At 58.0% G+C, this 25477-nt stretch overlaps 3 protein-coding genes and 1 long non-coding RNA gene across 10 annotated transcripts in view; 3 read left to right on the top strand and 1 right to left on the bottom strand.

Annotated features, from left to right (window-relative positions):
* Positions 1 to 7106, top strand: part of LOC311531222 (uncharacterized protein) — a 31079-nt gene extending 23973 nt beyond the window's left edge. Inside the window, exon 5 of the mRNA XM_084648433.1 lies at positions 4025 to 7106. The gene's annotated coding sequence lies outside the window, so the exon portion shown is untranslated. The remainder of the gene's footprint in view (positions 1 to 4024) is intronic.
* The window catches only part of LOC311531223, a 49142-nt gene extending 37374 nt beyond the window's left edge, over positions 1 to 11768 (bottom strand). For both annotated transcript variants that reach the window (XR_014714158.1, XR_014714159.1), the window contains exon 1: positions 11292 to 11768. This is a non-coding gene — a long non-coding RNA (uncharacterized lncRNA). The remainder of the gene's footprint in view (positions 1 to 11291) is intronic.
* A 176-nt stretch (positions 11769 to 11944) lies between these two features.
* Positions 11945 to 17697, top strand: DAXX (death domain associated protein). Of its 3 annotated transcripts, none has more exons than XM_084648424.1 (8): positions 11945 to 12064; positions 12706 to 13031; positions 14001 to 14799; positions 15200 to 15447; positions 15673 to 15838; positions 16053 to 16677; positions 17166 to 17349; positions 17443 to 17697. In XM_084648424.1, the coding sequence occupies exons 2-8, from the start codon at positions 12837 to 12839 to the stop codon at positions 17500 to 17502; spliced, it is 2277 nt and encodes a 758-aa protein (XP_084504550.1). In that variant the 5' UTR covers positions 11945 to 12064; positions 12706 to 12836; the 3' UTR covers positions 17503 to 17697. The 3 variants fall into 3 exon arrangements, with proteins under 3 accessions (XP_084504550.1, XP_084504552.1, XP_084504551.1); XM_084648426.1 differs by having other exon boundaries at positions 11946 to 12064; positions 17169 to 17349; XM_084648425.1 differs by lacking the exon at positions 11945 to 12064 and adding an exon at positions 12194 to 12216.
* A 562-nt stretch (positions 17698 to 18259) lies between these two features.
* Positions 18260 to 25445, top strand: ZBTB22 (zinc finger and BTB domain containing 22). 4 transcript variants are annotated; one of them, XM_084647164.1, is made up of 3 exons: positions 18271 to 18324; positions 21210 to 21316; positions 21695 to 25445. In XM_084647164.1, the coding sequence occupies exon 3, from the start codon at positions 21714 to 21716 to the stop codon at positions 23229 to 23231; it is 1518 nt and encodes a 505-aa protein (XP_084503290.1). In that variant the 5' UTR covers positions 18271 to 18324; positions 21210 to 21316; positions 21695 to 21713; the 3' UTR covers positions 23232 to 25445. The 4 variants fall into 4 exon arrangements, with proteins under 4 accessions (XP_084503291.1, XP_084503290.1, XP_084503292.1 ...); XM_084647166.1 differs by lacking the exon at positions 18271 to 18324 and adding an exon at positions 19987 to 20426; XM_084647165.1 differs by lacking the exon at positions 21210 to 21316 and having other exon boundaries at positions 18260 to 18324.
* Positions 25446 to 25477: the final 32 nt, after the last annotated feature.

Raw genomic sequence — 25477 nt, 5'->3', positions numbered from 1 at the left:
AGTGTCCTGGATTAGGTGGGCAATGATGACATAGCAGTATCAACTCTTCATGAATGGTCCCATATTGATATAACTGGAGACTGACATCTGCTTAATCCACCACATGCAGCAGCTGTGTGAACTTGTGCATGATATCCTGTCAGTGTGCTTATTTCCTAACCCAGAGGCCCCATCTGTAGGGGTAAGAAGGTGGTTCAGTTTCATACCTGGTGGCTGAGATAACCCCGTTGTGCGCTGGTGACTTCCAGGATGTGTGGGTATCTGGAATTGGACTGAAGGTGGAAGAGCCCCTTTGCTGATGGTAATACTCAAAAGTTGCTACTGAGTGAGGCTGAGTTCAGACTTGCAACCTAGATGTGCCAGGGGCTTTGTACCATAGTACAAATCACAGGAGTGATTTTAGGTTTCCAACTTGCAGTGTAACAATTAGCTGCTGTTAGTCTCCTCTGAAGCATATCCGTATGTAGTGCTGTCTGGATTTCAGTGACTCTTTCCAGGAAATATTGAAATACATTATGTGGGACTGACTGTCCTTCCCAAAGACCACATGGGAGACTTGACACTACTCTTTCCTGCAGTAGGGTATCCAGAAGACAGTCAGCCCAACACAAGATTGGCAGATGAAATTCAATGTTGATAAATGCAAAGTAATGCACATTGGAAAACATCATCCCAACTGTTAAGGAAAAGTTAGCATATGTGACTCCATTTTAGTTTGGGGCCCACCATTGTCTAAAAGCAAGCACATCATGTACCAGGAGGAGTGTTCCCTAGATACTGCATTCCTGTGAAAATCCTCCTCCTTGTCTCCAGCCTGCCTTGACTCCCGGTATCTGTTCTTTGTCCGTCTCTAACTCCCTATCTCCTGGCCTTTGATGTGAGGCCTCCTATCCTGATAATAAAAATTACTGATGCATCGCTTTAGGACCATACTGTGTAATTAACATACTAGTTTAGCACGAGCAAGCAGGGATAGGTGGTAGATAAGAAAAGGGTTTGTTTATTGGCTAAGGTTTCCGATGCATGAGGGCAACATGCTTTGCTAAGAGGTATATAACCTTTGTATAATCTGTATTCGGGGTCCCTTCCTGGTTAGCAGGGGGGCACCAAGCTCGAGCGTAATAAACTTGGTGTTTTTTGGGAACTCTGCAGTTGTGGACTTTGTTTATGTGCCTCAGCCTAGATTCGAACTGTGCGTGTCCTACCAGGTGTAATTCGCAGCATTTGTGTGCGTGTCCTACCAGGTGTAATTTGTAACACAACTATAAAATGATGGGCTCTAAATTAGCTGTTACCCCTCAAGAAAGATCTTGGAGTCATTGTGGATTGTTCTTTGGAAACATCTACTCAATGTGCAGGGGCAGTCAAAAAAAAGAACAGAATGTTGGGAATCATTCGGAAAGGGACAGATAATCAGACAGAAAAGGTCATGTTGCCTCTGTAGAAATCCACGGTTCGCCCACAGCTTGAATACTGCGCGCAGATGTGGTTGTCCCATCTCAAAACAGATAGACTGGCATTGGAAAAGGGCAACTAAAATGATGAGGGGAACAGCTGGAACAGCTGCCATATGAGGAGAGATTAATAGGACTGGGACTTTTCAGCTTAGAAAAAGAGATGACTAAGGGGGGTATGAGAGAGGTCTATAAATGTGGAGAAAGTAAATAAGGAAGTGTTGTTTACTCCTCATAACACAAGAACTGGGATCACCAAATGAAATTAATAGGCGGTGTGATACAGTCAGGGCGGACGGCTGCAAGAAGGTAGTGGAAGGCAGATATGTTAGCCCTAGAATGTTAAAGGCCCTTTCTCCTACAAACTGAGAAGGGGTTACCTCAGATTAATTGAATCCAAGTAAGGGCTGCCTGAGACCTTTTAAAACCCCTCCTCCAGTGAGGAAAAGAGAGGAGAGAGAGACAGACACCAGCTATTACCAGGCTTGTAGCAGCAGGGAATTAGCTTCTCCAGGAGGAGAGGTCGTGTTCCTTCCCATAAGGGAAGCAGACAAGCCCAAGTGCCAGCTAGGAGAAGGACTGACACCCCAGGACAAACAACAGGATGACACTCTGTCCCAGCGAGGAGGCAGGGAAAGGTATCACCCTTTGTTGGGTCTATGGGACTATTTCCTTTTCTTGAGTGGGGAAGTAGCGCCCCTTAGGCTTACCCTCAGGCATGCCCTGAAGACACAACCAAGGGAGCACTGAAGGGGGAAGGCAAACCCTGCCTGATTAGGACTGACTACCCCAGGCCCACCATTACCAGAGGGGAAAAATGCTAAGGCTGGCGAGAGAAAAAGAGGTGCCTTGCCCCAGCAGCAGATTCAGAAACAAACAAACGGAAGTATTTCTTCACACAAAGCACAGTTAACCTAACTTGCCAGAGGACGTTGTGAAGGCCGAGACTATAAGAAGGTTAAAAAAAAAGAAATAGATAACTTCATTGAGGATAGGTCCATCCTGGCTAATAGCCATTGATGGACAGGGATACAAAACCTGTAGTCCAAACTGTGGGGCAGTGCAGAAGTAGCTCTGAGTCCCAGTTGCTGCTCAGGGGTTGTCTGCACGGGGTAACTGACTCCCTGTTTCAGAGTAGCAGCCGTGTTAGTCTGTATTCGCAAAAAGAAAAGGAGGACTTGTGGCACCTTAGAGACTAACCAATTTATTTGAGCATAAGCTTTCGTGAGCTACAGCTCACTTCATCGGATGCGTTCAGTGGAAAATGCAGTGAGGATGTTTTATACACACAGACCATGAAAAAATGGGTGAAAAGGGGATGTCTGAGGAACAGTGGAGGGTGGGGGGGGTAAGAAAAAACAAGGGGAAATAGGTTACTTTGCATAATGACTTAGGCTTGAATAGAGACTGGGAATGGTTAAGTCATTATGCAAGGTAACCTATTTCCCCTTGTTTTTTCCTCCCCCCCTCCCCCACTGTTCCTCAGACGTCCTTGGCAGTTTCCACGGTATGCATCCGATGAAGTGAGCTGTAGCTCACGAAAGCTCATGCTCAAATAAATTGGTTAGTCTCTAAGGTGCCACAAGTACTCCTTTTCTATTTCCCCTTGTTTTTTCTTACCCCCCCCCTCCACTGTTCCTCAGACATTCTTGTTAAACCCTGGATTTGTGCTGGAAATGGCCCACCTTGATTATCATACACACTGTAAGGAGAGTGATCACTTTAGATAAGCTATTACCAGCAGGAGTGTGGGGTGGGGGGAGAGAAAACCTTTTGAAGTGATAAACACCCATTTTTTCACGGTCTGTGTGTATAAAACATCCTCACTGCATTTTCCACTGAACGCATCTGATGAAGTGAGCTGTAGCTCACGAAAGCTTATGCTCAAATAAATTGGTTAGTCTCTAAGGTGCCACAAGTACTCCTTTTCTTTTTGACTCCCTGTGTGGATGCTCTTATTTCTGGAATAAGGGCTTTATTCCATATTACTGTAATCCAAGTGGATTGGGTTAACCCAGGATAAGAGCACTCACACAGGGAATTAGTGAGGAATACTACTCTGCTTTAAATTCACACCCTACCTTAATCTGCATTAATTTCACTGTAGACAAGGCCTTAGTCTCCAGACCCTCCCCTTCCCCATAACTTCAGGACTGAGGCTTTTAACCATTTCAAGTTCTTTAGTATTTAAGTGTTGGGGATGAGCTGTCTACAACCATCATCTGCCTTCTTGCAGATGTAACTCTACCTGAGTCTGAGTCAGACCTGTGCACCATGTAGCAGACAGCATGACCATCACCAAACAGACAGAGGCAGACGTATCCACCAAAAAAGATTTTTCCACATTTTTAACAGCATATTTCTGGAACCATATCAAATGGCATGTCTAAAGTGTATTAGGCCACAAATCTACCTGGAAACACAGCTTAACTATCTTGTGAAATATAAAGGGCTAAGGATGGCTTTGCAGGCCTGATAGAATGCACATAACTCCATAGAGAACACAGGATTTGGATGAGCATAAACTGTTCCTCCTCAGTATCAGTTTCATGGGGTTTTCTCCTTTTTAGGACAACCTGCGAAGAGAACTGCTGGTCAGGTAACAAAGCCAGTTGACTTCCATTTCTGCTCAGATGAGAGGATTAAACAGCACACAGAAAGCCAACCTGGGAATGAATACAAGAAACTGGATTTCGTAGCAGCACTGAAAAAGTACCCCGCAACTCCGGTGAGAGGATGAGGAAGCAAAGGTGCTACCTGATTGTTCTAGATCTATTGGTGGCTGTCTCTTCCTGTTCCACTGTTTGCTAATGTGGGATTTGCTGATAGTAATTCACTGGGTGTGAATGAAAGAGGTCATGTGGGATGTGACAGACTAGTAGAAGTGCTGTGGACTTACTGAGCTACACAATGCTGGCTGTCGGCATCTCTGCAGAGTTTCCAAACTGGCCGATCCCAAGTTTTTAGTATGTCCAATCAGCTCACAAGTGGTGGAAGTGGAATCTGGAATCCCATCTACTATTCCAACAGGTTGAGTTCCCATGAGGCTTTGAAACAAGAGTAGTATGCCTTTCCTTGTACACCTACTCCTCAGATCTCCAAGGTAGGAACTAAGTATTCTTCCCTTATAGATGATTCCTTATCAGCAAGGCAGTCACAAGTCCTCATCCTAGTAACATACCAAGGATTCGATTTCCAAGCTGGAGTCTGCTTATTTAGCTACCTCTGAGTATCCATGCAGTAGGGTCTATCCCCAGCAGGGCTGAGTATGCACAGCTGTTCAAATTAGTGGGAGCTGTGGGTGCTCTTGACTCTGCATGGATTCTCTTCTTGCTGTCAAGGTAGTTTTGGGAGGAGAGAACTTCAGGGAGTTCATTAATACAAGTTGAAGATATGTCTACAATATCTTCTACATAGTTACCTGTTGAGGTGGCAGTTGAGCGGTTAGGTGTAAACGGTGTTCTTGCTACCAGATGGGACTGGGTGAATACAGTAATGAAGGTAGTGATGTCTGCCCAACAACTGGGGAAATTGTTCCATGTAACAGAACACAGCCTCTGTGACTCCCCGGAATCGTATGTCATTAAAAAGGAGATACTGGCCATGGCTGCTGGGGTTGTGCCAGTAGTAACTGGAATCCCACTGGATTTCAATACTTTAGCTTTTAAGACTGCATTGTTAGATGGTTTGAATTCAAGAATGAAGGTAATTTTAGGACCCATAGATCCAGCTAGGGGATACCCAGAGTTAAAACATGAAATTTTTCGAGAAGCTGTAGTTTTTCAAGACATGCAGGGACAAGCGGGAAAAGGAAATAAGGACAGGAATATGGAGCCTGTACAGGCGGTAACTTTTGCCAACAACTGGGCCCCCAGATCTCCAAGGGGAGCTGGGAGGAAAGGGGCCCGCTGCACTATGACGTGTTAGAGGAAGGGGACAGGGAGGTGCAATGGACAGCAGAGGAGCAAGAGGAAGAAATGAATCTGGACGTGGGTATCAGATGCAGACTAGAGGATGTCTGGCTCAAGCTGGGAAAGGTACATTGAACTTCCCTGCTCCCATACTCCAAGCCGGCTATGCTCCCTGCAGCCGGTTCGCTTCCAAACCACACCCAGGGACCAACTGTACATGCTCGTGCTCCACACATTGCATGTCCTCACCCTCTTATCCCACCACGACTCCAAGTGGCGGGACTATTTACCACCTGTGGAGGGTGAGGAGCCCCGGTGGGCCAGCCTCTATTCCACCTTGGTCCCACGGCCCACCAGAGACATCGGTTGGCAACTCCTTCATGGAGCCGTAAGCACGGGTGTGTATCTGGTGTGGTTCACCCCCATTCCCGAGGCCTGCCCCTTCTGCAGAGTGAGGGAGAGCCTGGCACATGCCTACCTCGAATGCACCATGTGGCAGCCCCTATTCCGGCTCCTCCAGAACCTCTTGTTGAGGTTCTGGCTGCATTTTTCCCCCCACACCTGTTCATTTTCGCACACCCTATCCATGGCCCCACGAAGTCGTGAGACCTCCTCATCAACCTCCTCCTGGCTCTGGCCAAAGTTACCATCTATAACACCAGGAGGAGGATGTTGGACGAGGGGGTGCTCTGCAACTGTGGGGCCTATTTCTGTTCCTCCCTAGTCTCACGTCTCCGGGCAGAGTTTTACTGGGCAGCGTCCGCTGGCTCCCTCAACAGCTTTGAGGAGCAGTGGGCGCTGTCCAGGGTTCTCTGCTCGGTGTCTCCATCTGGTACCCTTGTTTTTAACCTGTGACCATCACTCCCGACCCTGTTTTCTCATTAGTTGTCCCACGCAATCAGTTGGAATCCAGGTCCAGAGGTCCCTCCTTGCGCTCACCCACCTCCCAGGATATCCAATAAGGTCTCACTATATGCACCCCACCCGCGCTTCAAGCCATTTGGAGGAGCGCGGGTCCACTGCTCTGTCTCGATGTTTACCTTTCTGCCACTCATTCTTCTCCGCCAGAGAACTGGCAGGGTTTGGAGGCCAGGATGGGTGAGTGGCGAGGGAGATGGACAGGACTGCTCCAGTGTCTCTCCCTGTGCGGGAGGGCACTGGTGCTGAACCAGCTAGTTCTGTCCCTGCTCTGGCACTGGCTCAACACCCTGAGCCCGGTCCCAGGGATCCTGGCCAGGCTCCACAGGACAGCTCTGGAGTTTTTCTGGCCAGGACTGCACTGGGTGTCTGCAGGGGTCCTGAGTCTTCCCCTGGAGAAGGGAGGACAGGACCTGGTCTGCCTTCGTAGCCAGGTCCATGTCTTCCGCCTCCAGGCCCTGCAGAGACTCCTTTGTGGTGCAGGTACTCCAGCGTGAAGCATGTTGGAGCATGCCTTCCTCCGCCACCTGCTCCTCCTGCCTCTCTGCAGTCTGCTCTGGATGGGAACCACTTGTGCATCTTTATGTAATATCAGGCTGTTAAGAAAGAGATCCTGTCCTAATAACACCCACTATCACCAGATAAAGAAACAGATCTTAAGATGGTTAAAGAAAACTTAGTTTGATGGCATCTGTCTGGCAAGAAATCTCTGATCAATAGTTTCTTTATTGTTTTGTCTTTATGGTCCCCACTTTTCTATTTCAGAGTAACAGCCGTGTTAGTCTGTATTCGCACAAAGAAAAGGAGTACTTGTGGCACCTTAGAGACTAACCAATTTATTTGAGCATGAGCTTTCGTGAGCTACAGCTCACTTCATCGGATGCAATGAAGTGAGCTGTAGCTCACGAAAGCTCATGCTCAAATAAATTGGTTAGTCTCTAAGGTACCACTAAGTACTCCTTCACTTTTCTATTGTTTGTCCGGTCTCTGCTTGGTTCTTTGTTTCTGTCAGTGACATAATTGATTTCGCTAGGTGTAAATTAAGGTGGTGGGGTATGAATGGTTAGAGAATTTTGTTACAATGTGTTAGGATTGGTTAGATAGATTTCAGTACAATGATTGGTTAAAGTCTAGCGAAGCAGGATTCAAGTTTCACTGTATAAACTGGGGTCCAAGAAGGAGACCAGCAGGAAGAAAGAACAGAAGAAGAAGACGACACAGCCTAAGATCAAAGCTGCTAAGAATTCTCTGCACGATTGTGACCTGAAGCAACCAGATGAGACTGACCTTGCGGGGCCAGCAGGGAAAGGCCACCAGCCTGATCAGGACCGGTGAGCAGAGCACTGTATGTTTAGCATGTGTATTCTGCTTGGTAATGGTCAATAAACAGAGGACAAGGATATTACAGTGGGAGGCTCTTTCACTGGTAAAAGGTCCTGCAAACCCGCCAAGTGTTAGGCCTTTGCCCTAGGAACTGGGTAAAGGTGGTGGGAATTGGGTGTGTGACTTTTGCTGAGGCCCTCAGCTGCCTGCATATAGGTGATAGCCGATGCCCTTTGTAACCTGAGACCCAGGAGGAGGATGCGACCAAGTGACACTTTACCTGGGAAGCAAGACAAAGACCGGAGGAGGAGCAAGGGATGTGGGGGAGGCCAGACAGCGGGATCCAGGGCCATCTGCTGTGTGGGACTGGAAGAGGGGGAGCCCAGGGCATCCAGCCCCGGAATCCCCCAAGATGGACTTTGCTGAAAGTCACTGATTTCTGTGTTAACAATATCTGTTCTACTCGGTGTTCCTGTCGACTAATAAACCTTGTTTTACAACACTGGCTGAGAGTCATGGCTGACTGCGGAGTTGGGATGCAGGGCCCTATGGCCTCCCCAGAGGTCCTGTCCAGGTATGCCCCCCATGGGGAAGTGTACGGTGTGAACAGGGATGCTGAATGCTCCAAGGTCAGACTAGGAAGGCCGTAGCCAAGGTGGCTTTTTGCCCTGGCCAGCATGGCCTGAGGGGAGTCACGCCACCCCAGAGTCCTGGCTGGCTTCATACAGAACAGTTCCAGCGCAACGGACCTGTGGCTCCGTGACAACTGGTGGGAGCAGTGGGATAAACTGTACCCCGCGGACAAAGCATCCTGCAGTGAGTGACGGAGGAGCAGGAGAACAAAGGGGGATTAGCAAGAGCCAAGTGTGCTGAAGGCTCAGAGAGGTGTGGTTACAGGAGGCAGAGGAGCCTACGGCTTAACCCTGAGAGTGGACCCCTGAGAAGGGCTGTCGCACTGAAGGGGTTCCTCCCAGGGATCGTGGGGAGCTGAGAGAGCACAGGCCTGTGAGTCTGTGACCACGTGGGAAGAGCATGGAGATGGCGTATCACCATCTCCTTAAGGAGGACATTGTAGAGCTGTGCAGAGAGAGGGCTGCACATTGGAAAGCTCACTAAGGCACAGCTGATTGCTTAGTTGGAAGAGGAGGATCGCTGTAAGGAGCTAGTTCCTGACCCAGCTGGGGCCATGACAGAGGCTGGGAGCAGCCAGGCAGCCTTAGGGGCTGCACCAGCCCGACCCAACTGAAGCCATGGGAGGGGCTGAGAGCAGCCAGGTGATCCTTGGACCCACCTCCCAGGCCAGCAGGGGATGTTCATGGCCAAGTTCCCCATCTGTGGAGCTGAAACTGAAAGAACGGGAGGCCAGTGAGAGACAGGGAAAGCATGGGGAAGAGTAGAGACTCATGAACTGGCGATGGCAGAGTGAAAGGCAGAGGGATCCCTACCACGGTGAGTGGGGATGGTCCCAGGGTGGCCAAGCATGCAGGGAATTCCAATATAAAGTTGCTGCCCCAGTTTAAGGAAAGGGAGGATATAGATGCCTTCCTTACTGCCTTTGAGAAGGCCTGCAATGTGCACCCGATTGATCCGGAAAACAGGCTCTGACATCTCACCCCTTTACTGGGTCCCAAGGCCACAGAGATGTTCAGCCAGATAGATGGGGTGGAAGTAGGGGACTGTGGGCTGTTCAAGCAAACCCTGCTGCTTGTCTTCCTTCTTGTTTTTAATACTGGTATGGACTCAGCATGAGTGCTGGAAATAAAAGGTCTTTTACAGGTGTTGCCTGTGTGCACTCGGGCCTTGGGTGGTGGGGGGCCGTCCAAGCCGCAAGGTGGGTGCACTGGGCTATCAGCTGGGCCTTGGCTGTATTGTTGTCCGCTGGACCCAGGTCTCCCTGTGTGAGAGCCTCTCTGCTGCTGTCCATCCAACAGCTCAATCTCCCCCTCCACTGCCAGCTTCTCCTGCGCTGGCAGACACGCCCCACACCCAACTCCACTCAGGAGCAGGGCCCCGGCACTGCTGGGAGGGGAGGCCACCGCTCTTTGTCTCCAGGGGCCAAAGTAGGGGTGCCAAATGTCTAATCACACACACACACGAACACCCCTGCCCCACCCCTTCCCTGAGGCCACACCCCTGCCCCACTCACTCCCTCCCTCCTCCCTTGCTCTCTCCCACCTTCACTCACTTTCACTGGGCTGGGGCAGGTGGTTGGGGTGCACGAGGGGGAGCAAGCTCTGAGAGGTGCTGGGGCAGGGGCCCAGGACGGAGTGCGGTCTCTGGGAGAGAGAGTTTCAGTGCAAGAGGGGGCTCAGGATTGGGGCAGCAGGAAAGAGTTTGGGGTGCAGGTTCCAGGAGGAGGCTCAGGGCTGGGAGTTGGGGTGCAGGCTCTGGGAAGGAGTTAGGGTGCAGGAGGAGGCTCAGGGTTGGGGCAGCGGGTTGGGGTGCAGGAAAGTTTGGGGTGTAGGGTCTAGGAGGAGACTGGGGGTTGGGGTAAAGGCTCTGGGGTGCAAAAGGGGGTGCAGGCTCCAGGAGGGAGTTTGGGTGCAGGAGGGGACTCAGGGCTGGGGCACAGGGTTGGGGTGCAGGAGGTGGTTTGGGGTGGGGCAGGGGTGTGGGAGAAGGTGCAGGCTCTGGGAGGGAATTTGAGTGCAGGAGGGGGCTCAAGGCTGGGGCAGGGAGTTGGGGTGCAGGCTCTGGGAGGGAGTCTGGGTGCAGGAAAGGGTGCGGGGTCCGGGCTATGGCAGAGTCACAGACTATGCGATGGAGCTCAGGGCTGAGGCAGGGGTGCAAGAGGAGTACAGGGTGCAGGTTCTGGAAGGGAATTTGGGTGTTGGACGTGCCTCAGGGCTAGGGCAGAGGGGTGGGGTGCAGGCTCTGGGAGGGGCCTCAGGGCTGGAATAGGGGTACGCGCTCTGGTAGAGCATTTGGGTGCAGGAGGGGGCTCAGGGCAGGGGTGTAGGAGTGGGTGCGGTCTCTGAGGGAGTTTGGGTGCTGGAGGGGCTCAGGGCTGGGGTGCAGGAGGAGGTTTGGGGTGGGGCAGGGGTGTGGGAGAAGGTGCAGGCTCTGGGAGGGAATTTGAGTGCAGGAGGGGCTCAAGGCTGGGGCAGGGAGTTGGGGGGCAGGCTCTGGGAGGGAGTCTGGGTGCAGGAAGGGGTGTGGGGTCCAGGAGAGGGTGCGGGGTCCAGGAGGGGCTCAGGGCTGGGGCAGACAGTTGGGTGCAGGAGGGGTTGCAGGGTCCAGGCTCTGGGAGGGGCTTCAGCACTGGGGAAGGGCTATGGAAGGAGGTGCAGGCTCTGGGAGGGAGTCGGGGGGCAGGAAGGGGTGTGGTCTGTGGGAGGGGGCTCGGGGCCAAGGCGGGGGGTGCGGTCTCTGGGAGGGAGTCTGGCGGCAGGAGGGAGCCTGGGGGCGCAGGAGGGGGGCGGGGTCTCTGGGAGGGAGCCTGGGGGCGCAGGAGGGGGGCTGAAGCGGGCTCTCTGCCTGCCGTAGGTCCGGGCAGCCCCGAGGAGCACAGCTGCGCATGCGCCGATGGCCGCTCCCGTACACGGCCATTCGCGGCCGCCATTTCTGTGTACGGCGGACACGTGACTCGCAGCGACAGTGGCGGGCCGGAGGCCGCTGCCACAGGATGGGGCAATAGGCCCTCTTGGTGCTTGGAGCAAACCGCGCAGGCGCGATAGGTACCCACCGCAGGCTTCCGAGCGGGGGCGCCATCTTCTCGGGGAGAGTCTGAGCTGCACATGCGCAAACCCAGCTGTCAGATGCCATCTTGTCACTCGGCTTTATTCAAGCTGCGCGCGCGCACTGAGCAGGCTTGGGCGGTGCTCGGGAAGGTTTGAGCCGTGTCGCGCTCCGTGTTGTACGGCAGCTCCTCTGGGCCAGTCCAGCCCCTTTCCCTAAGCGGAACAATGGTCTCTGCCCGGCCGCCTGAGGGAACAGGACAGTGCCGCCGTGCAGAGCGCGCCCACGGGCATCCCCGCATTGGCTGGCTGGCAGCGTCCCCCACCCCAAATGGAATGGAACAGTCCGGCCCTCTCCCTCCAGGGGCAACAGAGCCGCCCCGACCCCTCTCCCATGGGACGGGACGGTCTCGTCTGGGTCCCAGGCCGCTGATTGGCGGAACGGGATTACGTGACGTAAGAAACACAAAGCACTTTCCGTACAGGAAAATGGCCGCGCCTACTTGTAACGTAGGGGCCGAACAAGAAGACGGCGGCGGTGACGGGAGCGCGTCTTGTCCCGTTCGCTCATTGGCTCTGCGTATCCGACGCCCTTGTCGCGGATTCAGACTCAGAGGCAGCCCCTTGCTCTGATTGGGCCGCTGCTCCGTAACCTGTCGCCGTACGCGATCATGGCGGCGCCCGCTGGTGACAAAGGGCCACTTCCGGTCCTGCGCAGTCCGGGGAGGAGGGGAAATCGGTTTTTCCGGTGCTGGTCTTCGGAGGAGGAACCAGGAGGCGGGTGAGCGCGCGAGGGCAGGGCCTGGGGTGTCTGTGGGGGGGGGCCCTTGGGGTAGGGGAGGATCTGTGGGGCGGGGACAGGGCCTGGGGGGTGGAGGATCGGGGGGGCGGGATGTGGAGGATCTGTGGGGTGGGGGTGTGGAGGATGTGAGGGTAAGGAGGATCTGTGGGGTGCGGGGTTGGGGAGGATCTGTGGGGCTCTGGGCGGAGGGGGGACAGGGCCTGAGGATATGGGGTGGGTAAGGGATCTGTATAGCTATAGGGTGGGGTAAGGTCTGGGTCTGGGGTGGAGTGATATGGGATTGGTAGCAGGGTGGGGAGGATATAGGGTGGCTCCCAGGGACCGCGTGAGGTTTGGATATGGGATGGCTACAGAATGGGGCCTGTGTACCAGGGTGGAGTGAGGGGCAAGTACAGGATGGGGATGGGGCAGATGCTGGATTCCAGGGTGCATGAGGGCCCATAGAGGGAAAGCACTAGGTATGTGGTAGAGGGATATAGGGCAGGCTCTGGTTACTGGCTGGGGCATATAGAGAAGTAGGATTGGCATTGGGGGTGGGTACTGGGCCTGGCATGGAGATAGGGCTATAGAGTGGATCCTGGGGGTGGGTCCAGCACTCACCATTCTATCTCCCCATGCAGGCACTGCCCCCTGGGACTGAGAGACCCCCTGCATTGTGGGGGTTACTCCCCGTGGCTCCCCCCCGGGATGTGCCGTGCCCTCAGGCCCCCCCTACAGCTCTGATCCCCGACCCAGGCAGTGACCTACCCCCATGGCCGCCACAGTGGAGAGCAGCATCATTGTCTTGGATGATGAGGAGGAGGGGCTGCCACCACCTATGCCCAGGGAGCCCCCAGGGCCCGTCTCTGCCTCCCCACAGCCCAATGGGACCCCCACCAAGAAACCAGGTCCCCTGGCCCAGCATGGTGGCAGCTTCAAGGCTGAGAACGAACAGCTCTTTGGAGAGGTGAGTGCCCCAGGCAGAGTCCCCATCGCCCATGTATGGCCTTCCCTGGCCATGTACCCCTGTTCTCTCCCACCCCACATATACCCCTCCCACACCCATGGAGTTCTGTGTCCCTTCCCGATATCCCCCACCCTGCATCCTGTTCCCTGAGCCAGCCAGTCCCTGCTCTGGGGCTGGATCTGAGCTGGCACCCCCTAGAGGGGAAAGGCCCAGTGTCCCATTCCCCAGCAGAAGCAGCTGTTCTGATTCCCCACCCTGTAAGCCAGCTCTGGGACCAGATTGGAGCCAGTGCCCCCTAGAGGGGAAAGGCCCTGTGTGCCACTCCCTGCACCTCTGAGCCAGCCAGTCTCTGCTCTGGGGCTGGATCAGAGCTGGTACCCACCATGTCTCATTCCTCAGCCAGCTGGCCTGTGAGGCTTGGGGCTTGCTCTGCCCTGGTTAAATCTGCTGGGCTGATCCTGCCCTGTGGGTCTGAGCTCGGCGCACTTCCCCCATTGTGAAAGGGGCTTGGGAGGGAGGCCTGTGTGGCGCGAAGCATGAACAGCCCACGGCTTGTGGGCCCTGGGAGGGGTGGGAGTGAGCAGATCTCCAGGGCTGACCCAGCTGAGGGGAGGAGACTCTGGTTTTGGTTCTTTATCAAACCGTAGGGACTGAAGATGAAAATGCCCGGGGAGGCGTTCCTGTGAACAGGGGCCCTGTCCCCCCCAAGCCCTCTCCCCTGAGCCTGGTCCACTGACCAAAACACCCTGTGACTCCATCAGTGCCTTGCTGCTCTGGGCTCTGTGCCCCTCGGTCCCCTGACCCTGCTGGCCATGTGACCACCTCTGTGTCCTGTGAGCATGTGTGCCTCTCTCCCCGCACCCCAGCCCTAGCTCTGTGTCCACCTGGTCTGGACACCCATTCTCCCTTCCGCTGAGTCCTGAAGTGCTGGCACCCATCTGACCCTTCCCCCCATGTCTCTCTTTTCAGTTCCTGGAGTGCTGTAGCCGGCTGACGGAGGAGCACCCCGAGGTGATCCCATTCCTGGCCAGCCGGCACCAGAAGGCCAGCACCGAGTTCCTGGCCTCAGCCGAGTTTCGCAACGTGCTGGGGCGCTGCCTGACGCGTGTGCAGAGTAAGCGCAGCAAAGTCTATGTCTATATCAACGAGCTGTGCACTGTGCTCAAGGCCCACACGCAGCGCCGCAAGCTGGCGCTCAGCTCAGCCCCAGCCCCCGCCACCCCCCACCAGCTAGAGCCAGCGGCACCCCAGGGGGAGGGGATGTCGGGACAGCGTGGCACCGGCTCCAAGCGGCAAATCCGCTACCTGGAGAACCTGCTGCGTGTCTACATGGGGGAGATCCGGCGGCTGCAGGAGCGGGAGCTGGACCTGGCTGAGCTGGACAGCGAGGACTCCACCTACCTGCAGGAGAGCCGGCTCAAGCGCAAGATGATGCACATCTTTGAGCGGCTTTGCCAGCTCAAGCAGTGCAGCAGCCTGACGGGCCGGGTGATTGAGCAGCGCATCCCCTACCGGGGCACCCGCTACCCGGAGGTCAACCGGCGCATCGAGCGCTTCGTCAACCGGCCTGACGTCTTCCCCGACTACACGGACATCCTCAAGGTGATCCAGAAGGCCAGCGCCCGCCACAGCCTGGGCCTGGCCAAGCGCCAGATGCAGAGCATGGCGCTGGATGCCTTTCGCGAGGTGGGCAACCGCCTGCAGGAGCGGCGCCACCTCGACCTGGTCTACAACTTCGGTAGCCACCTCACAGACCAGTACCGGCCTGGTGAGAGCACTGGGGGATGGGGGGCCGTAGCGACCAGTACCGGGCTGGTACGTGCGGGGGTGGGGGCGTAATGACCACTACTGGTCTGGTGAGAACGCGGTGGGGAGGGGGAAGAGACGTGTACTGACCAGTACCGGCCTGGTGACAGTGTGTGCGGGGGGACGTACCGACCAGTACCGGAACGGGGGGACATACCGACCAGTGCAGGCGGAACATACCAACTGTTGTCAGCCTGGTGAGAGCATTCAGGAGGGTGCGGGGGGCAGCATTGGTTGGGGAAGGCCAGATGAGGCGCTGCCCAGTCGTCGTAGAGAGAAGGGCAGGTGGGGTTATTCCGGGTTGGGGGCGGGAGGGGGAGTGTTTCCACTCAGGGCCCCTCTGACACCCCCCCTATGTGCAGACACTGACCCTGCCCGGAGGGACTCTGCACTGGCCCGGCGGCTGCGGGAGAACCGCGAGGTGGCCCTGACGCGGCTGGACAGTGTTGTCTCGCGCTATGCCCAGCTGCAGGACGAGAGCGAGGAGGAGGAGCGTGTCCGCAAGAGAGCTGCCCAAGCCCGTGGCAGCGCTGCCCCCCGGCAGGAGGGGCTGCTGCCCCCACCCTGTCCCATGGCGCCAGACCCAGGGGAGGGGCAGTCCCACATGCAGGTGAGGTGGGGTGCATACGGCAGTGTGCGCCCTGTGGGGGGACAGAGCTCTCAAGCTGTGCCATGCACTTTGCCCAGCCCCCTGCATGGGGAAGGGAGTACTTCGGCTCCTCTGTGAGGGTGGGGTGGGGTGGGGTGGGGGGAACGGGGACGATGATGAAGGGAGTTTGTAGACAGCCCTGTGGGGATGCGGCTGGCATAACACCCGATTCTCCACCCTCCCCAGGGCAGCCCCAGCGCAAGCACCGCAAGCCAAGGTGCACCTGCGGTCAGTGAGGAGGACGAGGACGACTCGGAGGAGGAAGAGCCCTCATCAGACACAGACATTGAGGAGGAGCTGCAGCAGAGCCAAGAAGTGGGGGAGGAGGAAGAAGAGGATGCAGCCATGCAAGGTACATACCGCACAGAGCCAGGACTCCTGGATTCTATCCCAGCTCTGGGAGGGGAGTGGGGTCCAGTGGGTAGAGCAGGGGGGGCTGGGAGCCAGAACTCCTAGGTTCTGTCCCCTGCTCTGGGAGGGGAATTGGGTCTAGTGGGATGTAATGGTTGGAGCAGAGGGGCTAGGAGCCAGGACTCTTGGGTTCTATTCTGTGGTGACTCTCCCAGATGCGGAAGCAGCAGGTGAGGACACGGCAGGGGACCAGGAGGACCAGTGCATGGAGTTGGGCCTGGAGCCGCTGCCATGCTCGTCAGGCGGGGAGGATCTGGAGGACGAGGATGAAGAGGAGGATGAAGAGGAGGAGCCCCTGCCCCTTGCAGAGGGCGAAGGGCCTCCGTCACCCAAGGAGGGGCCACCATTCAGCCCGGTGCAGGAGCTGTTTGTGCTGGAGATTGAGGCGCTACCCCTGGAACTCAGCGAGACACCACCCCCCTCCCCCCAAATCCCAGGGGGCTCCGAGGCCACCCCCAAGGCCACCCCCTCGTCCCCAGAGCCCTCTGAGGCCACCCCACTGGGCCCCGCCTCCCCCGAGACAGTCTCTTCCCGGACTGAGCAGGAGGTCTCCCCGAAGGAGCCTGCTAGTTTTGCGGTGAAGCAGGAGGGAGGCGGCATGGGGGACTCCGGGCTCCGGACTCAGCCCCCTGCCAAGAGAAGGCAGCTGTCTGCCCCCAGGAGCCCCCTTGCCCGGCCCTTGGAGAACGGGGGCAGCATCATCAGCTCCACCAGCTTCAACGGCAGCACTGGGCCCCCGGCCTGCAAGAGGGGACGCCAGGAGCTGCCCTGTGGCAACAGGTGGGGGCAAGGGGAGACACGCCTGGCCAGGCAGTGTGTGAGGTGGGGGGAGCTCTGTGTGTCAGGTGAGGAGACAACAGGGGAGAAGGAAGTGGGCCTTGCACATCAAGGAGGGGATGCTGGGCTGGAGCTGACGCTGTGGTTCCCTCTCTTGTCCTGCTCCTGACTGGGAACCACAGCAATGGGTGAGGGTCTTTGCATGGGGGGCCTTGGTGGGACAGTCACTGTCAGGGTGTGGTGGCCACTCCAGCCCATCCGTGTCCAGCCATCCCCAGTGGGTGAAGGGGGCTGGGAGCAGAGCCTGTTCCAAGGGGCCCATGGGTTCAGGAACCATCTTCCCTCTTGGCCTGCCATGGGGAGGGTGGGCCCTGGTATGGGGGTGCATTGCGGGAGAAGGGGAACCCTGCCCCTGGTGTGATGGGCTGACTCCAGGTGCCACCCCATGCTGTCCCCTCCCCCATGACCCCCATCTCTCCCGCCCTTGCCAGCAGCTGCCTCGAGGTTCACAGCATTGGCTCAGAGGATGAGGACTTGGAGCTGCCGCTAGATGGCCTGCTGCCCCGCAGCCCTTTGCCTGACTCCACCCGTGCCGACTCGCCCTTCCATAGCTTGGTCAGCAGCTCCCAGGGCAGCCCGCAGCTGTGCCAGCGACTCCTGCCCAAGATCTGCAAGGTGAGGGGCTGGCCGAGGTGGGGGGGTGAGTGGGGATGCCAGTTTGGATGAGAGGTGGCCTGACCATGTGTCCCTGTCCTGCTCTCTCCCCAGACCAGCGTGGCGACTCAGTGTGACCCGGAGGAGATCATCGTTCTGTCGGACTCGGATTAGACCCTCTGTCTGCCCAGGGGGGCTGGAGACTCTGGGGAGCAGGGAGGGCAACAGGGTTTGTTTGTGGCTGATTCTGGGGTGGGGTTAAGGGGGTGGAGCAGAGCCCCCCCATCTCTTGGGCTGCCCCTCCCTCTTTGTACAAAAGAAACGTTTAAAAAACAAAAAAAACCCGAAAAATAAAATCTTTTTTCTTACTCAGCAGCTGCTGGCTCTGGGCTGTGACTGAGCTGGGGGGGCGGTAAAGGGATATGGGGGGGGCAGGTGGCTCTGTGGGGGGAGGGGCTATGACTGAGCTGGGGGGCGCTAAGGGGTAAAGGGCCTGGGGGGCAGGTGGCTCTGTGTGGGGAGGGGGGCTGGCCTGGCCCTGGGCGAGGCACAGCTGGCTTGGGCGGGGCGGGGACTAGACGGGGAGGCCCCGCCCCTTTCCGGCCCTGTCTGTCACGGAGGAGGGAGTTAAAGAGCAGCTGGAGCCGTCGGAGGCCGCTTTTTCCCAGGGAAGGAACTGAGCCTGCGCAACGCTGATCCCTTTAAGGCTCGGCATTTAAAGACGAAGTTCCGTTGTCGGCCGACGTTGGCTCAGCGATGGAGAGCGGCGGCTGGGCCTGCCCCTTTAAGAGGAAGGAGTTAAGGGGCTCCACAATCCGGGCTGGGCCGCGTTAAAGGGGAGGGCGGGCTGTCGGCGGACAGTGCCCCCGTGGCAGCCTGCGGGCGACAGCGCCTGCCCCTTTAAACCAAGCAGGGGCGGGGCCGGGGACTGGGGGGAGGAGGGTGAGTAACAAGATGGTGGCGGCGGCCTGAGAGACCCGGAGCGCGAGCGCGCGGGTCAGCGGGGGGGCGACGGGAAGGAGGGGGCTGGGGGGGTGGCATGGGGGAGGGGTCTGTGGGCTGAGGAGCGGGGGGAGCTGGGGGGCGACATGAGGGGGGAGGAGCCCGAGGGGTCTGTGGGCTGAGGAGCGGGGGGGAGCTGGGGGGCGACATGAGGGGGGAGGGGCCCGAGGGGTCTGTGGGCTGAGGAGCATCGGGGGGCCCGAGGGGGTCTGTGGGCAGAGGGGCGGGGAGAGCTGGGGGGGGCAGAGGGTCTGGGGGGCGACATGAGGGGGGAGGGGCCCGAGGGGGTCTGTGGGCAGAGGGGCGGGGAGAGCTGGGGGGGGCAGAGGGTCTGGGGGGCGACATGAGGGGGGAGGGGCCCGAGGGGTCTGTGGGCTGAGGAGCGGGGGGAGCTGGGGGGCGACATGAGGGGGGAGGGGCCCGAGGGGTCTGTGGGCTGGGGAGCGGGGGGGAGCTGGGGGGCGACATGAGGGGGGAGGGGCCCGAGGGGTCTGTGGGCCGAGGAGCGGGGGGGAGCTGGGGGGCGACATGAGGGGGGAGGGGCCCGAGGGGTCTGTGGGCCGAGGAGCGGGGGGAGCTGGGGGGCGACATGAGGGGGGAGGGGCCCGAGGGGTCTGTGGGCCGAGGAGCGGGGAGGAGCTGGAGGGGTGACATGAGGGGGGAGGGGCCCGAGGGGTCTGTGGGCCGAGGAGCGGGGGGGAGCTGGGGGGCGACATGAGGGGGGAGGGGTCTGTGGGCTGAGGAGCGGGGGGGAGCTGGGGGGCGACATGAGGGGGGAGGGGCCCGAGGGGTCTGTGGGCTGAGGAGCGGGGGGGAGCTGGGGGGCGACATGAGGGGGGAGGGGCCCGAGGGATCTGTGGGCTGAGGAGCGGGGGAGGAGCTGGAGGGGTGACATGGGGGGAGGGGTCCGAGGGGTCTGTGGGCTGAGGAGCATCGGGGGGCCCGAGGGGGTCTGTGGGCAGAGGGGCGGGGAGAGCTGGGGGGGGCAGAGGGTCTGGGGGGTGACATGAGGGGGGAGGTGCCCGAGGGATCTGTGGGCAGAGCAGCGGGGGCGGGAAGCTGGGGGGTGACATGGGTGGAGGTCTGTGGGTAGGGGGAGCTGGGGGGTGACATGGGGGGCCCGAGGGATCTGTGGGCAGAGGAGCGGGGGAAACTGGGGGGGGTGACGTGAGGGGGGAAGGCCTAAGGAATCTGTGGGCAGAGGGGCGGGGAGGACATGGGGGGGCGACATGAGGCAGGAGGGGCCCGAGGGGTCTAGGGGTGGGGGGGAGCTGGTGGGTGGCATGAGGAGAAAGGAGTCTGTGTGCAGAGGGGCTGGGGATTGGGGCACTGTGGGGGAGGCCAGTTGGCTTTGAGGTTGAAGGGAGCTAGGGGCAGGGTAGGAGCTGAAAGGAGGGTTGGGGGGTGACATGGCATGGGGCGGCTGGGAAGCAAGCTGGGGGGTATAAGGTGGGGGGCTGTTGGGGCGGGGGAGGAGGAGGCTCTGTGCGGGTTGAGATGGGCTAGGGGAGGTTTGCAAGAGGGAAGTATAAGGTCGGAGGGTCAGGGGTTGTGATCGGGTGGTGCCTGAGAGTTGGGGGCTGAAGTAGGGGGTTGGGGGAGGTTATGACCGGAGGGGTGGGGAGTGTTAAGGGCAGTTATGCGTGGGGGGCAGGGAGCCAGGCAGGGGCTCAGGGGTTACTTTATGATAAGGACATAAGAGGGACCAGACTGGGTCCGACCAATTGTCCATCTAGCCCAGTGGCCGGTGCCAGATGCTTCAGAGGGAATGAACAGAAAGGGGCAGTTATTGAGTGATCTCCCCTGTCACCCACTCCCAGCTTCTGGCAGACACTCCCTTATTCACTTTCTCCACCCCATTCACGATGTGGTCGACCTCTGTCGTACCCCCTCAGTTATCTCTTTTCCGAGCTGAACGGTGCCAGTCGTTTTACTCTCTCCGCGTACGGAAGCTATTCCATCCCCCTGATCATTTTTGTAGCCCTTCTTTGTACTTTTTTGCAATTCCAATATATCTTTTTTGAGATGGCGCGACCAGATCTGCCTGCAGTATTCAAGGTGTGGGCGTACCATGGAGGCAGTACTATAGACAGGCAGTATGACCTTTTCTGTCTGATTATCTGTCCCTTTCCTAACGGTTCCCAACATTCTTTAGTTTTTTTGACGGCTGCTGCACATTGAGTGGATGTTTTCAGAGAACTATCCACGACTCCAAGATCTCTTTCTTGAGGGGTAACAGCTAATTTAGACCCCACCATTTTATATGTATAGCTGCGATGATGTTTTCCAACATGCATTACTTTGCATTTATCAACACTGAATTTCATCTGCCATTTTGGTGCCCAGTCACCCAGTTTTGTGAGACCCCTTGGTAGCTTTGGACTTAACTATCCTGAGTAATTTTATATCCTCTGCAAATTTGCCCTCTCACTGTTCACCCTTTTTCCCGAGGTTTGGGGATGTATGGGGGTTGGGGCAGGGGCCGGTAGTGTTAGGCCAGGGGCGGGGGATATGGGGAGGTATGGGTGGGAAGGGGAGCTGGGCATGGGTTGATTATATAGCAGAAGCAGGAATGGGTGTTGGTGGGGTGGGAGGGCTGTAATGGGGGCTGAGGGGAGGGTGTGGAGGAGAAGCTGCGGTTTGGCAATAATGCAGGCAGGGAGAGTGCAGAGGGAAGGGAGGTGGATTGTGATGGGGAAGAGGGGGGCTGGAGGGGGCTCAGTGTGTGTGATGGGTGCCCCACACACCCCAGTCTCTCTGAGTGCCCTGGTTCTGCTCCCACAACCCGGAAACTATGTCTCTTTGCCTGGGGCTCCTCCTCCCCCACGTTCCCAGACACACTTGTATATCACTGTTCTTTCCAAACATGCTATGGACAGCCCAGACAGACCTCGGCCAAGTGCTGCAGGGCTGCGGGTGGTGGTGCTGTGGAGGAGTTAGGAGTTGGAGAAGGTCTTGTCCGAGGGGCGGACCCCAACAGGGGTCGGTAAGGATTTTCATGAGTTGGTTGGTCCCAGAGGGAGAGTTCATGGTGTTTTTTTGGGAATTGCTCTAACCTGGGGGATTGGGACTGGGGCACAATTGTCGCCTATGGTTCATTCCACAAAGGGTTAAATGTCTCAGTGACTCTCCTCAGATCCAGGGCCTGCCCTGCTCCCTGTGCTGGGGAGGGGTCTGAGTCACAGGATCTGTGGGGGTGCCCAACCAACAGAAGGCCCCCTCCCTGCCCTGGGGATCTTTGGAACGCAGCATCTGAGGAAGGAGGAGGGGTCTCCTTAGCACCCCATAGAGAGGGTCTCTGGGACACCAGATTGTTGGGGGTGTCTCCCAGCACCCCACAGCTCTAATCCTCTGTCTCTTGCAGGCAGTCCATCCCTGGCACCATGGACCCAGCATGCGGTGCCATTGTGCACGTGGACTTCCCTGAGATCACCAGCGCCCTGCTGGAGAACCTGAACCAGCAGCGGGTGGAGGGCAAGCTGTGCGACATCTCCATCCACGTGCAGGGCCGGGTGTTCCGGGCCCACCGGGCCGTGCTCGCCGCCTCCTCGCCCTACTTCCACGACCAGGTGCTGCTGAAGAACATGACGTCCATTGTGCTGCCCAACGTCATGGACCCGGGCGCCTTTGAGACAGTGCTGGGCTCCGCGTACACCGGCAAGCTGAGCATGGCCTCGGACGAGATTGTCAACTTCCTCACCGTGGGCAGTGTGCTGCAGATGTGGCACATCGTGGACAAGTGCACGGAGCTGCTCAAGGAGGGGCGGGGCACCACTGGCCCCTCGCCTTCCTCCTCTTTCCGTGCCCACTCCAGCCGCACCAGCGAGAACCAGTCCCCCAGCAGCAGTAACTACTTCAGCCCCCGGGAGACGGGCGAGGTGCCGGAGCATGGGCCTGCCAAGTATGCGCTGCGAGGGGTGGCTGGCGGCATAGAGCGGGATGGGTCGGAGGGGCCGGATGAGGAGGTGATCTTCCAGGCTGAGAAGGGTCCCACCCGCTGCCCCGAGCCCTTCTCCGGCGGCAGCAAGTTCATCCTGGAGACAGACGATGACGTGAGTGACAGCGGCGGGGATGGGGGGGGCGGGGGGCGGCGCCCAGCCTACGTGCAGCCCAGCATCATGCCGCAGAAGCAGTGGGTGTACATCAAGAAGGAGCGGTCCCAGGAGGACTTGGTGCTGACGTGCGAGGAGGACGAGGACCCGGTGGAGGTGGGGCCGGCCCCTGGTGAGCCCCCCCTCAGCATCAGTGACGTCCGTACGCTGACCGAGCCCTCCGGGGCCAAGCTGGAGGAGCAGGTCAACTTCTGCGAGTCCTCGGAGGACTTCCCCTCGCCCTACGAGGGGCTGGAGGAGGGGCCGGGTAGTGGCGGCAGCTTTGCCCAGCGTTCCCTCATGCCCATGGACATGCAGGGCAACCAGATCCTGGTCTTCCCCCCCCAGACCCCTGTGGAGCACGGGGCCGTGCAGCTGGCAGCCGGCTCGGGCGATGGCAACAAGATCTTCATGTGCCACTGCGGCAAGGCCTTCTCCCACAAGAGCATGCGCGACCGGCACGTCAACATGCACCTCAACCTGCGCCCCTTCGACTGCCCCGTCTGCAACAAGAAGTTCAAGATGAAGCACCACCTGACGGAGCACATGAAGACGCACACCGGCCTTAAGCCCTACGAGTGCGACGTCTGTGCCAAGAAGTTCATGTGGCGAGACAGCTTCATGCGCCACAAGGGGCACTGCGAGCGGCGCCACCGCCTCTCCGGGGCGGGTGGGGGACTCAAGAAGGAGCCTGTAGCCGCAGGCGCGGGAGGGGAGGGCGACTGGGTGGTGCCGCGGGAGCCCCAGGCTGCCGGCAGGTCTCCACGCAGCGAACTGGGCTTCGGTGGGGGGAGCGGGGCGAAGATGTGACGTGGCGGACGGCCTCCCCTGCCCTGCACATGGACACCCCCTCCTCCCCAACAGACCCTGGGGCACAGACATGACATGTCCCCCCCACCCCCATCCGAGATGCACAGACTCGACAGTGACTGGATCCCCACCTGAAGCAGCCAGCTCTTCCCAGGATGCTGTGGGGCGGGGGGGGCAAGGAGTCAGGATGCCCTCTGGGGGTGGGGTGAGACAGGAAGCAGTGATGATTGTACAGACTGAAGTCTCTGTCGGGGTCCTGGGTAGTGAATTCCATGCCCGCACTCCACTGCCAGGAGGGAGCTGGATTCCTGGGATGTGGTTTTGTGGGTCCATAGCTGTGTACCCTGGGGGGACCTGGACTCCTGGGTCCCTGAGGAACTCTTAACACTAACCCCCCGTCCTTGCTGGGTGGGGGGCACCTCCCTCGCCCATGATGGGCTAAGGAGACTGGGGGTAGGGTGTGTTTGTGGGGTGTGGCCCCTCTGTGCTGTGTGTAGCAGGCCGACCTGTGGGTCGGTGAGTCTGTCCTGTCCCTGTCTGTCTGGCCGTCTGTGATTCACTTTGGTTTTCTCATATGTGTAATGACTGATGCTGAACCTGCAGCCCACCCCCTCTATCCCTTCTGGAGGATGGGGCAACCCCAAATCTCCCCTCAGACTACCCTCACCCCTCCTCCCTGGGCCAGTCCCCCTGGACCCCAAATTATGGCCAAAGGGCTAGTGTGATCCTTGGAGGTACAAACAGGGCAGTCACATGCAGGTTTGATTTTACCTTGTACCTGGCCCTGGGGCAGCCGCCGCTGAGCTCCTGTGTCCAGGTCTGGGGCCCGTGCTCCCAGACGGATGGGGATATGTTGGAGAGGGGCTGGAGGAGAGCTCAGAAAAAGCTGAAAGATACAAGGTACAGGCCTTGCAGCGATAGACTCAAGCTGCTCACGTGGAGATGGCAAAGGAGTGACTGGATCCCCGCCTTGGAACAGAGCTGTGATGCAAGGGTTCTTTGGCCCAGCAGCCAGAGAGCCAGAGTCTGGAGACCAGGGGCAGGTTTTGACCAGGGAGGGGCATGGGAACAGCTGCCCAAGGGGGCCACGTTCTGACCAGGATGGGGCAGCTGAGAGAGCTGCTCCAGGCCTAACAGGGTTAGTGCCAGGCAGGTTGCTGGGCTGTGTTCTGCTGGGGGCATATGAGATCCGGCCTTGGGATCTATTAATATCCCCTCCCTATAGTGGGGTGGGGTTCCATGCCCCTCTGTGCTTCACCCCCTTCCCTCGTCCTTCTCTGGGACAGCACCCCCCTTCCATCCCGACTGCCCTCAGGACAGCATCCTCTGTGCCCTTTTCTCTATCTCTCCCCTCCCTGGACAACGCCCCTCCAGGGATGTCTCCCCCAGTTTGGTGTTCCCCCTTCCTCCCTGGTACAACACTCTCCCCCCACTCCCTAAGCACAGAGCTAACCTGAACGTAGGTACGATGCCACCTTCCCTTCCAAGGGCTGGGGATGAATGCCCCCCGGTTCCATTGAGGGGCATTCCAGTGAGAAGGGCAGGCCCCATGGTAGCACCTGGTGTTTGTTGTGTGATGTAGTAATCTGCCCATTACAAACTGAACAGGGGCTCTGTCTCTAACCCCTCCTCCCCAGAGGGAAAAAAAATGAGGGGGGGGGAATAGCTCGGTGGTTTGAGCATTGGCCTGCTAAACCCAGGGCTGTGAGTTCAATCCTCGAGGGGGCCATTTAGGGATCTGGGGCAAAAACTGGGGCTTGGTCCTGCTTTGAGCAGGGGGTTGGACTAGATGACCTCCTGAGGTCCCTTCCAATCCTGATATTCTGTGATTCTATGAGGATCCCTCCAATGCTGGGCTAGTGGGGAAGTCACTGGATTGGGCCTTAGGACTCCTGGGTTCTGTCTCCAGCTCTGGGAGGGGAGTGGGGGCTAGTGGGTTAGAGCAGGGGGGAGGCGCTGGGAGCCAGGACTCCTGGGTTCTCTCCTGTTGTTGTTTTGGGAGTAAGTCCTTCCCCCATTCCACCTCTGTGCCTGTTTTCCCCACTGCAGGGTGGGGGGTGGGGAGAATCATCTGGCTCAGTGAGCCTTCTGCCTCTGCTCAGAGTGGGGCTCCCCACTCCCTCTTGCCCCTCGGTTCCTGTCTGGTTCAATTCTTTTGTAACTTGATTCTTTGTTGGTTTTTTAATGTCTATAAATATTTATTGGTCTGTTTGAGGCCAGGCTCCTGCTTCTCATTGTGTGCCAGT

This window comes from Lepidochelys olivacea (assembly GCF_965140295.1).
Source record: "Lepidochelys olivacea isolate rLepOli2 genome assembly, chromosome: 14".
Taxonomy (NCBI): domain Eukaryota; kingdom Metazoa; phylum Chordata; order Testudines; family Cheloniidae; genus Lepidochelys; species Lepidochelys olivacea.
Note: the sequence above shows the minus strand (reverse complement) of the source record. Positions and strands in the feature narration are given on the sequence as shown.

What these genes read in the sequence shown, in the direction of transcription:
- DAXX (XM_084648424.1), top strand. Translation starts at nt 12,837, where the DNA reads ATGGCCGCCACAGTGGAGAGCAGCATCATTGTCTTGGATGATGAGGAG. An exon ending in CACAGACCAGTACCGGCCTG is followed by an intron (nt 14,800 to 15,199) that starts GTGAGAGCACTG and finishes CCCTATGTGCAG; the next exon opens with ACACTGACCCTGCCCGGAGG. An exon ending in AGAGGATGCAGCCATGCAAG is followed by an intron (nt 15,839 to 16,052) that starts GTACATACCGCA and finishes TGACTCTCCCAG; the next exon opens with ATGCGGAAGCAGCAGGTGAG.
- ZBTB22 (XM_084647165.1), top strand. Translation starts at nt 21,714, where the DNA reads ATGGACCCAGCATGCGGTGCCATTGTGCACGTGGACTTCCCTGAGATC.